The 12,590-nt window shown below is 40.7% G+C and overlaps 1 protein-coding gene across 2 annotated transcripts; it reads right to left on the reverse strand.

Moving 5' to 3' along the window:
• Positions 1 to 10,534: 10,534 nt before the first annotated feature.
• Positions 10,535 to 12,104, reverse strand: BEX4 (brain expressed X-linked 4). Of its 2 annotated transcripts, XM_027608214.2 has the most exons (3): positions 11,955 to 12,103; positions 11,472 to 11,550; positions 10,535 to 11,117 (listed from the first exon to the last, which is right to left on the reverse strand). In XM_027608214.2, the coding sequence occupies exon 3, from the start codon at positions 11,110 to 11,112 to the stop codon at positions 10,750 to 10,752; it is 363 nt and encodes a 120-aa protein (XP_027464015.2). In that variant the 5' UTR covers positions 11,113 to 11,117; positions 11,472 to 11,550; positions 11,955 to 12,103; the 3' UTR covers positions 10,535 to 10,749. The 2 variants fall into 2 exon arrangements, with proteins under 2 accessions (XP_027464015.2, XP_027464016.2); XM_027608215.2 differs by lacking the exon at positions 11,472 to 11,550 and having other exon boundaries at positions 11,955 to 12,104.
• Positions 12,105 to 12,590: the final 486 nt, after the last annotated feature.

Below are 12,590 nucleotides of genomic sequence, written 5' to 3' on the forward strand. Positions count from 1 at the left end.
AAAGGTTGTTTGTTTGTTTGTTTGTTATTTGTTTTAAAGGAGATAGAAGTTTATTGAATACACTGCAAGGGAGTGGTAGACACGACAGCAAAGGAGAGGCTGTCTGTCTAAAGTTTATTTATTTCTCAACACTCAACATGGGGCTCGAACTCACATCCCCGAGATCAAGAGCTGCATACTCCAACTTAGCCAGCCAGGCACCTCGAATGGAAACTCTTTTGTGACTTGAACTGACAGTAGGATATTTTTTTACCTATAGGGCAAGCAGGAAAGTCATGGGACATACCCTAGATTTCACTCAAGGGACAAACCAAAGGGCAGGTTTGCATGGGTAGCAGGTAGAAAAAAAATGTTTTATTATTGTCTCCTACAAATCCTACTTGTTCAATGTATTTGCTACACTGGCAAAAATCTTGAGAATATGTGTGAGAATAGGTCCTAAGAATATTAGATAAAGGTGGGAAGGGACATAATTTTAGCTACTTTTGTCAGGCATACTTTCAAATCAGGTCCATTGCATTTGCTTTTCCCTCTGCTTGGAAAAATTTACCCTCAAATATCTGCCTAGATCACTCCCTTACCTCCTTCAGATGTTTCCTCCTGAGCCTTCTCTTGTTTTTCTAACAAGAATGCAAGTTCCATGAAGACATATATATATATATATTTTTTTTTTGCTGTTGTATGTAGTGCTGTGATTCCTTGACTCTTAGAACAGCACCAGGTATATAGTACATGCCAAATAATTTGTAATAAATTCAGCTGAATTTATCAATATTTGTGCACATAGTAGAGATTTTAAATTCAATGTGCTATCTCATTCAGCTGGACTCGGTTTGCTCAGTTGGTTGAACTATGGCCTCCTGTTGGATCACACTAAAAAAAGTTGGTATATCAGAAATTGCTTATGGGGTGCCTGGGTGGCTCAGTCTGTTAAGCATCTGCCTTCAGCTCAGGTCATGATCTCAGGGTCCTGGGATCCAGCCCCATGTCATGCTCCCTGCTCAGTGGGGAGTCTGCTTCTCTCTCTCCCTCTGCTCCTATCCATCCCCTCCCCCTGCCACCCTGCCCCGGCCGTGCTCTCTTTCTCTCTCCAATAAAAAATAAAATCTTTTTCAAAAAGGAAATTGCTTAGTATGACGTAAATAATCTAGAGAGTTATGGAAAAGGAAATGTTGGAATGCGCTTATCATGTGTTACATACTCATGTACTCCCTAATCATGTCTAAAGAGAGGGCTAGAAGATGTTATCTTTAACAGGAAATTGAGCAATAAATAAGCAAGCATATTTTGAAAATCTTATAATGGCTATTATCATTAGGCTGAGGATGCTGGGAGTGGTTCTTAAACTTGATACAGCCTCTTGGTTTCAGTAGTGATGCCAGGATCTCAGGGTAGGATAAACTAAGAAGCTGCATTTAACCACCAAAGACAAGGAAGGCTTAGTTATCTTTACATGAATGAAGAATGTCATGGTAGACAGAATAGTTTGAATTAGGAATTTACTGATAACTGATCTTATGAAACTATGGCAGAGAGAGTATACATGTTCAACAAATTCTGTTGCATTTTGTCCTAGGTTCATATTTATGGATTGCCTTTCTCAGACAGCTAAGCAGTTGACTGATTTGTGGTCATTGGAATGTGAGCAGAAAACTCCAGAATAATCTGCCATGAGCCTTCTCTCTCCTTCCATCTTCCAGCTGGATGTAAGCACCCAAGGCAATTTTGAAAGTCACACGTTGAAGATGGTGGAGGTTCCTGCCAGGTTCCTGCCACTTCGCTCCCTGAATGACTGCATGGAACAGATCCCACTCCCTCCCATCTGTATTGCACTGCTAGCTGAGTGAGAAATTTTCAGTTTGCTAAGCCTCTGAGATTTGGGAAATGTTTTTAGAAGTACTTAGCTTATAATAAAAAAATAAAAATAACAATAAAAGTACTTAGCCTATGTGATGAGGATTGAGTAATGTATAGTATTGTTGAATCACTATATTCTAAACCTGAAACTAATAAAACACTATACATTAGTTATACTGGAATTAAAAAGAAAAAAAAAACTAAGAAGGAGGGAAGAAAGAAAAAGAAAGAAAGAAGAAAGAAAGAAAGAAAGAAAGAAAGAAAGAAAGAAAGAAAGAAAGAAAGAAAGAAAGAAAGAAAGAAAAAGAAAAGAAGCTCCAGAACAATAAACTCTAGCTACTTATGTAAAAAAAAGTACTTAGCCTATCTTGACGTATAAGTATTACTAGGAGAACATGGATAGGTGACCCACTAAATTCCTACTTGATTTGAGTTACTTTAAAACCCTAAATATGGCAAACAGAGAGCTGATATGAGCCACTAGATAGTCTGGATTCTCTCTTCATTACCAGACCTGAAAGTTGAAATATTATTCCCAGAACCCCTTGAGTCAGGCAGGACCTTGCAATAACATCACAAGTAGGTATATGAATATAGGTACTATGAATATTCTTCCCCAAAGGTCTTGTAGCCACAGTTGAATATCATTGATCCTAACTGATAGGTGAGAAAGTTGAGACTCAGAAAAGTTTTCCAAGATCACATACCTAGTAAATAGCAGACCTGTGATTCTAGCTTGTATTCCTTATTCTTAGTCACAAGACTGGTTGTTACAAACTTTTGTCATATGATACCCATACCTTGTCATGCATAGGTGGAAATTCATTCAGCAACACCTCTTAATAGGGAGGGATGTTGGAGATAAAATGCTTCCCCTTTGGGCTGAGAGGCCTAGTTCTGGAAGTCACATTAATTTGCTGATTTCCAAGTTAGCATAACATAAATAAATGAGAAAATATATTGAATGACACAGTTCTTCTTTTCAGATTTGACATACCAACTTTATCATATATTAAAAGACTTTTTATATCTAAATATGTCCATGCTACTGTTTATATATTTTTCTATTATTGGGAGATGACCAAACTATTTTATTTATTTATAGTAAATCGTTCCATCTGGCTATCGATGTTTTCCTTTTTAATACCCCAGAAAGAAACTCTATACCCCTTAGTAGCTACTCGTCATTCCCATCCCCTCCCAGCTACTAGCCCTATTCTACTTTTTGTCTCAACAGATTTGTCTATTCTGAATATTTCAGATCAATGGAATCATACAATATGTGGCCTTTTGTGTTTGGCTTTCATTTAGAATAATGTTTTCAAGGTTTATCCGTGTTGTAGCATTTACCAGGACTTCATTCTTTTTTATGTGTATTGAATATTCTATTGTATGAATATACCACATTTTGTTTATTGGTTTGTCAGTTGATGGACATTTGGGTTGTTGGCACTTTTTCACTATTATGAACATTTGTGTACAAGTTTTGTGAACATAGGTTTTCTTTTTTTTATTATTTAAAAAATTTTTTTTAATTTTTTATTGTTATGTTAATCACCATACATTACATCATTAGTTCTTGATGTAGTGTTCCATGATTCATTGTTTGTGCATAACACCCAGTGCTCCACGCAGAATGTGCCCTCTTTAATATCCATCACCAGGCTAACCCATCCCCCCACCCTCCTCCCCTCTAGAACCCTCAGTTTGTTTTTCAGAGTCCATCGTCTCTCATGGTTCGTCTCCCCCTCCAACTTACTCCCCTTCATTCTTCCCCTCCTGCTATCTTCTTCTTTTTCTTTTTTCTTAATATATGTTGCATTATTTTGAACATAGGTTTTCAATTATCTTGAGTATATTCCTACAAGGGAATTGCTAGATCACATGGTAACTCTATGTATAACTTTTGGAAGAAGTGCCAAATTGTTTTCCACGGCAACTGCATGGTTATATATTCCCACCAGCAATGTATGAACATTACAATTCTCCACATCTTCATCAACACTTGTTATTTATATATATATAAATATATAATAAATATAATATATATTATATTTATATTATATATAATATATAATAATAAATAAATAAATAAATATATATTATATATATAATAGCCTTGCTAGTGGATGCAAAGTGCCTAAGGGACACATCCCCAGTGGTTCTGCCCTTGTCTAACCTTTCTGCAGAAATTGGTCTTCTTGACTGGTTTACCACTGGCCCAGATTCTGCCATTCACTTGGAAATATTTAGCCTAATGGTCAGAAGCCACTTACATTTTACATTGTTCTCTACACACATCCTGCTGCTTTCCAAAAGCAATTCCTGGGCCCTGGCGTCCTTCTCAGATATCCTTATCAGAAAGGATCTGAATAGGTCATTTACATGAAGCTATACTTGACTAATTGTGATGAGTGTGAGAAACTTCCAAAAATGAGAAAAAGAGAGAAGACACCCTATGTGAAAGACTCACAGAGTTTTCGGCTTCTTTCAGTTTATGGAGACCCCAGGGGCTTTGTCCTTGAGTACTGTGACAAGACAGCTGTTTTTGTATTTTTCCTTACAATAAACACTGTCCCTATTTGCAACTATTAATATAGCTATTCTCACCAAATTGATCTACAGATTCAAGCCAATCCCAATAAGAATTCTTGCAGGCTTAAAAAAAATAATCAGCTGATTCTAAAGTTTATATGAAAATTCAAGGGACCTAGAATATCCAAAGCAATTTTAATAGAGAAGAACAAAGTTGCAGGAATTTCCCTATCTAGTTTCAAGATTTACTATAAGGCTACAGCAATCAAGATAGTTTGATATTGATGAAAAGATAGACATATAGATCAATAGGGCAGAATAGAAAGTAAAAAAATATACTCACATATATGAGTACTTGATTTTTGACAAAGGTGCAAAGGCTATAGGAAGAAGAAAGGAAAGTCTTCTCAACAAATGGTGCTGTATTAGTTGAATATCAATATGGAACAAAATGAACACCAGAGTTTACTTCATACCTTACACAAAATTAACATGAGATGGTTCATAAAACAAAATGAAAAGCCTAAAACTATAAAACTATTAGAGTAAAATATAGGAGAAAGTCTTCACAACCTTGGATTAGGCAGCACATTATTTAAATAGAACACAATTATAAAAGGAAAAGTGGATTAAATGGGTTTCATGTAAATTTAAAACTTTTGGCCTTTGAAAGAAACCATTAAGTAAATGAAAAGGCAAACCAAGACTGAGAGAAAAATTTACAACATACATATCAAAGAAAATTGAATATAGAATTTATAAAGAAATCTTGCAACTCAGTAGTAAGAAGACGAACAATGAAATTTTCAAAAATTAACAAAATATTGGGGCACCTGGGTGGCTCAGTTGGTTAAGTATCTGCCTTCAGCTCAGGTCATGATCCCAGGGACCTGGGATTGAGCCCCAAGTTGGGCTCCCTGCTCAGTGGGGAGTCTGCTTCTCCCCCTCCCTTTGCACTCCCCACTCATGCTCATGCTCTCTCTCTCAAATAAATAGAAATCTTTAAAAATATTAGCAAAATATTTGAACAAATTATTCACAAAAGAAGATATATGAATGACTAATGAGTACATGAAAAGATGCTGAACATCATTAGTCGCCAGAGTAATAAAAATTAAAGCTACAAGATAATACACACCTTTTAGGATGGTTAAAATTTCCAACAGACACATAAAAAGATGCTCAACATCACTTGTCATCAGGGAAATACAAATCAAAACTGCAATGAGATATCACCTCACACTTGTCAGAGTGGCTATAATCAACAACACAAGAAACAACAGGTGTTGGTGAGGATGCGGAGAAAGGGGAACACTCTTACATTGTTGGTGGGAATTCAAACTGGAGCAGCCACTGTGGAAAACAGTATGGAGGTTCCTCAAAAAATTGAAAATAAAACTACCTTATAATCCAGCAATTGCACTGCTAGGTATTTACCCAAAGAATACAAAAACACTATTCAAGGGATACATGCACCCCAATGTTTATAGCAGCATTATCTACAATAGCCAAACTATGGGAAGAGCCCAAGTGTGCACTGATTGATGAATATTTGTCAATGCACAAATATTATGAAATACACTTTATGGCTTTATTTGTAATAGTCAAAAATTGGAAAGTATCTAAGTGTCCATCAAGAGATGAATGGATAAACATTCACCATATCATGGACTACCACTCAGCAGTAGAAAGGAATATGCTATTATTACATGCAAAATCATTATGTTGAATGAATGAAGCCAGACAAAAATAAAGGAGAGTACGTGCTCTGTGGTTCACGCTATATAAAAAATATTGCATAAAGCAAAATATAGTGACAGAAAGCAGACCAGAGGTTGCTTGAGGATGGGAATGGAAGGAGGGATGGATTTACAAATGGGAAGAAAGAGACTTTTGGAGATAATGGAAGTGTTTGCTATTTTCATTGTGGTCATGATTTCATAGGCTTAAATATATGTAAAACAGATATGTAAAGTGAATTGCATAGTTTACATACTTTTTAAATTTTAATTTATACCTTAATAAAGCTAATTAATTACTCACATGTAGACACAGACTGAAAGGACTGGAAGTGATAACCTGTTTTGGTGTTTTCTTCTCATGATATTTTGTTTGTTTTACTTTCTTCATTGTAAATTCATTTTTTTTTTCCTTTGGTGGCCTCTTTAAAGACTCCCTCAGTGATATCTTCATTTTTTGTTACTTGAGGGTGAAAACATATGCTTCTGAAAGGCTCTTTTCAGAGATCTCCTCTTTCCTCCTCTTTCACTTTTTAATTACTAGGCTTCTATCCCAAGCCTTGCTTCAAAAATCTTTGAAAACACACACATTTTCCTTGAGAAACTAAACAAACATGAACACATAAATGACTGATAGGGATAAATGCATTAGTCCTTTTTGTTGTTCCTGGTTGATTCACTTTACTTTTGTTTTCATATTTCTTTTATTTTCTTGGCAGCCTCTTTAGGGACACTTCCAAACAATAGATCTCCATTGTCACCTTAAAAAGTCAGAATGTACTGCCCACCTAGACTAACCTTCCCATGGGATGTGTAAGTTAATGGAAGTGTTCACTAAAGTAACTCAGTTCTTGGGATGCCTGGGTGGCTTAGTTGGTTAGGTATCTGCCTTCGGCTCAGGTCATAATCTCACGGTCCTAGGATAGAGTCCTGCATCGGGCTCCTTGCTCAGCAGGGATCCTGCTTCTTCCTCTGCCTGCCACTCCCCCCTGCTTGCTCTCTCTTTCTCTGATAAATAAAGTCTAAAAAAAGTAACTCAGTTCTCCTTCAATCGCCTTCTGACTCGGTGACTTTTACTTTTTCTCCTGGCTATCACTTTTTCCAGAAAGTTCTGTTCTCACTCCACCCCTGCTGAAACACCAGGAATGGGTGCTTCCTTGTCTTCAGTCATGTTCTGATCATGGTCCCTGAAATTTACTGCTTCTAGAAAGTTCTGTACTCATATCCCACCATCAGAGAAACTTCCAGGAGAGGGGTCTTAATTTGGTTCTCCTTCAACCACAATCACATTGTGACCTTGTTCCCTAAACTTTACCATTTCCAGAAAGTTCTGACTTCATCATCCCACACCCTCAGAAACACCAAGGAGAGGGAATTTATTTCAGTTCTTCAAAAAATCTTATTCTGAACCCCAACGTTGGCCTTTACTTCTTTTGGAAAGTCTGTCCTCATCTCCCACCACTTCCAAAGAATGCTGATGAGGAGGCTTCCTTTAGTTCTCCTTACCAGTCAAGTTGTGATCTCACCTCCCACCCACAGCTTTTTTAAAATTGAGGCTACCTTGGGAAATCTGGGATTGGTGTATGAAAGGTATAGCACTGATTTTCAGAAGGACCAAAAGGCCATTCATGAACATCACTCAGTCAGCTAGCCTTTATGAAGTGCCTATGAGTTCACCACCTTGGATTTCCAGATCAGACTCTCCAACATTCCCTTCCTCTAGACAGAAGCTGAAAGATCATTCCAGCTCCAAAATGTTATAAGGGGCACAGAGCTCTCCTTAAATGTTTGCCAATTAAACATGCAGGGATGGGCGCCTGGGTGGCTCAGTCGGTTGAGCGACTGCCTTCGGCTCAGGTCATGATCCTGGAGTCCCGGGATCGAGTCCCACATCGGGCTCCCGGCTCAGCGGGGAGTCTGCTTCTCCCTCCGACCCTCTTCCCTCTCGTGCTCTCTATCTCTCATTCTCTCTCTCAAATAAATAAATAAAATCTTTAAAAAAAAAAAAACATGCAGGGATTCTGATGACTGAGGTGTGAACAACAAATAAACAGTGATTTTGTATAAGTTGTACATGTTTGTAAATGTACACCACTGGTAACCAGCACACACATATTTCCAAATCATGCCTTGTGGAGGCACTGTGGTAAGGAGAGAAGCAACCTGAACTGGGAACTGTGGTCCCAGTTCTACCACTAACTGGCTATGTGACCTTGGGGAAACCATTTCCCTACCTAGTTTCCTCATCTGTGAAATGAAGTTTGAAGAAGTGACTTTTTAAATTTGTTCTTAGTTTTTAAAAATTTTTTATTTAAATTTAATTTAATTAACATATACTGTATTGTTAGTTTCAGAGGTAAAATTCAGTGATTCATCACTTGCATACAACACCCAGTGCTCATTACATCAAGTGCCCTTCTTAATGCCCATCACCCAGTTACCCCAATCCCCCACCCACCTCCCCTCCAGCAACCCTGTTTGTTCTCTAGTCTCTCATGGTTTGCCTCCCTCTCTGTTTTTGTCTTATTTGATTTTTCCTTCTCTTCCCCTATGTTCATATTTTGTTTCCTAAATTTCACATATGAGTGAAATCATATGGTATTTGTCTTTTTCTGACTTATTTTACTTAGCATAATACCCTCTAGTTCCATCCACGTCATTGCAAATGGCAAGATTTCATTCTTTTCTTTTTTAAAAAGATTTTATTTATTAGAGCACAAGCAGGGGAAAGGGAGAAGCAGGCTCCCTGCTGAGTGGGGAGCCCAATGTGGGGTTTAATCCCAGAATCATGACCTGAGCTGAAGGCAGACGCCCAACCAACTGAACCACCCAGGTGCTCATTTCATTCTTTTTGATGGCTGAGTAATATTCCATTATACACACACGTGGGGTCCTATATACAAACACATGTATGTATATATAGATGCACCCCACATTTTCTTTATCCATTCATCTGTTGATGGACAACTGGGCTCTTTCCCTATTTTTTTTAATCATTTTTTAAATTTTTATTATTATGTTAATCACCATACATTACATCATTAGTTTTTGGCTCTTTCCCTATTTTGGCTATTGTGGACATTGCTGCTATAAACATTGGGGTGCATGTGCCCCTTTGGCTATGTTTGTGTCTTTGGATAAATACCTAGTAGTACTATTGTTGGGTCATAGAGTAGGTCTGTTTTGAGCTTTCTGAGGAACCTCCATATTGTTTTCCATAGTGGCTGCACCAGTTTCAATTCTTTTACCCTGCAACCTAAATTTAGAAATACATTTTATAAGGCTACAATATCTCCTACATGTCTCCTACTAAAACAAGTTCCTTAAAATAAGTTATTAAAAAGATTTATTTATTTAGAGTGAGCTGGGGGTGGGTAAAGGGGCAGAAGAGAATCTTGAGCAGGGTCCCCACTGAGCAGAGCTTGCTCTCAGGACCCATGAGATCATGACCTGAGCCAAAACAAAGTGTCAGATGCTCAACCAACTGAGCCACCCAAGCACCCCTCAAAATAATCCTTAATGCTACTCATGGGCAATGGACTATGATGTTGTTTTTTAAAATTGCTTGTTGTGACCCACAAAACTAATTTCAAGAGCCATAATGGGTGGCTGTTGTCACTTTGAAGAATACTGGATTATCAGGTTAAGATTTCTTTCTGTTCTTTCCTAAAAAGTTAAAGTGTCTGCATTGAAAATATACAAAAAATTTTAAAAACAGCCTCAATCTTTATTTTAGACCTTCCTCAACCTGTTACTGGTTACAAAAGTCAAATATTCTGTTATCTCCAAATGACAGTCTTAGAGAAAATGGCCCAGGCCAGATATATAGTAGGGGGTAGCTTGGTACTTATCATCTCTGAACTCCAGTACCCTCATCTACCACTATCCTTACCACTCTTCTAATCAGTCTATTTTAAGGTCTTGTACTTTTCCTTTTTAATGCTTTTGTCCATCAAATTCAGGTAAGCATTCATCCTGTTATTTATCATTCACATTTAACATGACAATACACACGTATGTACATATCGATACATACATACATACAACAGTGGCCTCAGATTAAAGGTGTACCTTAGATTTACCTGGAAAGCTTGTTAAAAATGGCGATTCTGGAGCGCCCATTTGTGGGTCTGGAGGATAAAAGTCAGATGTTTTATATTCTCAAAAGCTCTCCTCCCAAGATGTTTTTATGCAGCTGGTGGACTCACACTCCTTGAAAAACAGGACATACATTCTTAAAATGATATCAGATATTGAATTATGAGTATGATCCTTCCTTGCTCATTGGATGGGAACAACAATAAAAAAGTGAAGACTAGAGATCTTGAGTCCAGGTAGCTAGGAGAGGAAGGGTAGTATTAAAAAATAAAGACTAGGGTGAAAGTGGAAGATTGCTTTTTAAACTGCTTTATTAATTTCACATTATGAAAGGAATACTTTTTCCTAAAACTGAGTGAAATTGTCCTACTGGACAGAAAATTTTACACTGAGACAAAACAATATTTAATTACAAACTGGTAAGTGGAAACACCAAAAGGTTTACAGAAAAAGTAAATCACAAAACTACAAGCTTGTAGAGCAGAGGTCACATTATTGACCTCGGAGAAAACCTTAGGATTCAAGGTATAAGGCAAAAGTCATAATGATTATCAGGTTCAGGAGTTTGGAAGCGCTTATGATGCCTCATTTGCTGCTCTTTAGTCTTTCTCCTGACTTCCATCATCTGCCCTACAAACTTTTCCTCATTAGCTCCCACTTCATTGTGATCAATGCGCTTGCTGGGTATGGCCCACCGAAAATTGGGGACAAGTCGTCTCATTCGCCCCAGCCTGACATTTCTTCCATGCTTCTGGCCTTCACCCCCTCTCGAATTGCGTGATTCCTCTTCATTCTGCACGGGGACCTGTTCTTCTCCTTCCTTTTCCTGCTGGGCATTTTCCATGTTGACAGTTTTCACCGCTTGTTTCTGTTTGGACGCCATTGCTCCTAGAGGTGAGAGACCAGAAAAAGGGCTATTTTCTTAGTGGGACGATCAGCACCGAGGACAGAGGCCCTACTACGCACCTTTCAAAATTCAGAGCCCTGGATTTCAAAGGCTTTTTTAAAATTTTACTCTCCCACTGGAGAGGCTCCCTACGCTCTTCAGGGGGCTCCGGGTCCGAGCCCTCTCCCCCTCCCGCCCCGCCCAAAGCCCACCATTTTCCCTGCCTATCCCTGCCCAGGCCACTGCAGGCATCAAGATGGAGGACGGGCTGGCGGGGGGTGGGGGGGGTGGGGGGAATTTGGGGTCTCAGGGCTTTCCATACGTTCCCTTCGGCCCCCACGGTCCCCCGCACCGACCTGGGCCTATCCTTGCAGTCTCCTCCTCCTCCCGATTCTCGCCGAAGAGTGAGCCGCCGCGACACTTAGACCTGCACACCTGCAGAGGGCCGGGGTGGGGGCAGCGGGGGCTGCTGCAGCCGAGCGCTCCCCGCCGACCCGACGCTACCCAGCCCCTCCCGGAACCCCCACGGCCGCCTCGCCCCCACACTCAGCCGCCCCAGACCCCGAGCTGACCACCATTTTCTACACCAAGAAGGACGGGGGCGGGGCGGGGCGGGGGGTGCAACAGGCAGGTGTTTCCGAAGGGTCATCGCCTCGCCGCGGTCCAGCCCTCCGCCTAGCATTTTCTGAGGCCAAACGCGGGCTGCGGTGGGGCGGGAGGGCTGCGGTTCTTGCGCCGCTTCGCCGCGGGGCACCCGGCCCCCCGGCAGGGCTCCGCGGGCCGCGTGGGCTCTCCCACACCAAGCCCAGGGAACGCTCCCCCTCCTCCCGGTCCCTTACCTGCTTCCCCTCCGCCTCCGACTCTTTGGGGCCGCCTCTGGCCCGCACGCCCTCAGGGACACCGGGAGCAGGCACCGAGAAGCAAGCGAGTGAAGGCCGGCTCTGACGCTGGAGCGAGGGCGCGAGTCCCCGTTGGCGGGTCACGTGAGGCCTTCGTCACCGCGAGCGGCACCGCCCCCATCCCGTGCGGGCTTCTGCCCGCGCGGGGGCGCACAGCCGGTTGGCCAGCACAGCTCCCCTCTGCTGCCGCGTCCTTAACAGCACCAGCCTGGACTCCGTGGCTCTCCCTTCTTTGTATATCCCTGGGCCTTTCTCTGCGGCTGGGGAAGGGCGATATCTTCTCAGGGACCTGTTGGCCATTCCTAGTTCTTCTCTGGGGCCTTGCCTCTTCCTCTCCTTTGCTCCCGGGATACATCCCTACCCCCTCCATGACGCCGGCGCAAAATTTAAGGGGGTGCAGAAAAACCTCAGTAGTGAAGATAATCGTATTTTAATGCAATGTTTAAAAAAAACAAAATTAATGCAAGAACATCTATGAGCAAGATGTCACAACCACCCTGCTCCCAACCTGTGGTCCTCCTGGCTACCAATGCTCACCATATTCTCTGTACCAAAATGTGTATGTGGAGTGGGGGG

The sequence above is a fragment of the Zalophus californianus genome, chromosome X, assembly GCF_009762305.2.
Source record: "Zalophus californianus isolate mZalCal1 chromosome X, mZalCal1.pri.v2, whole genome shotgun sequence".
Taxonomy (NCBI): domain Eukaryota; kingdom Metazoa; phylum Chordata; class Mammalia; order Carnivora; family Otariidae; genus Zalophus; species Zalophus californianus.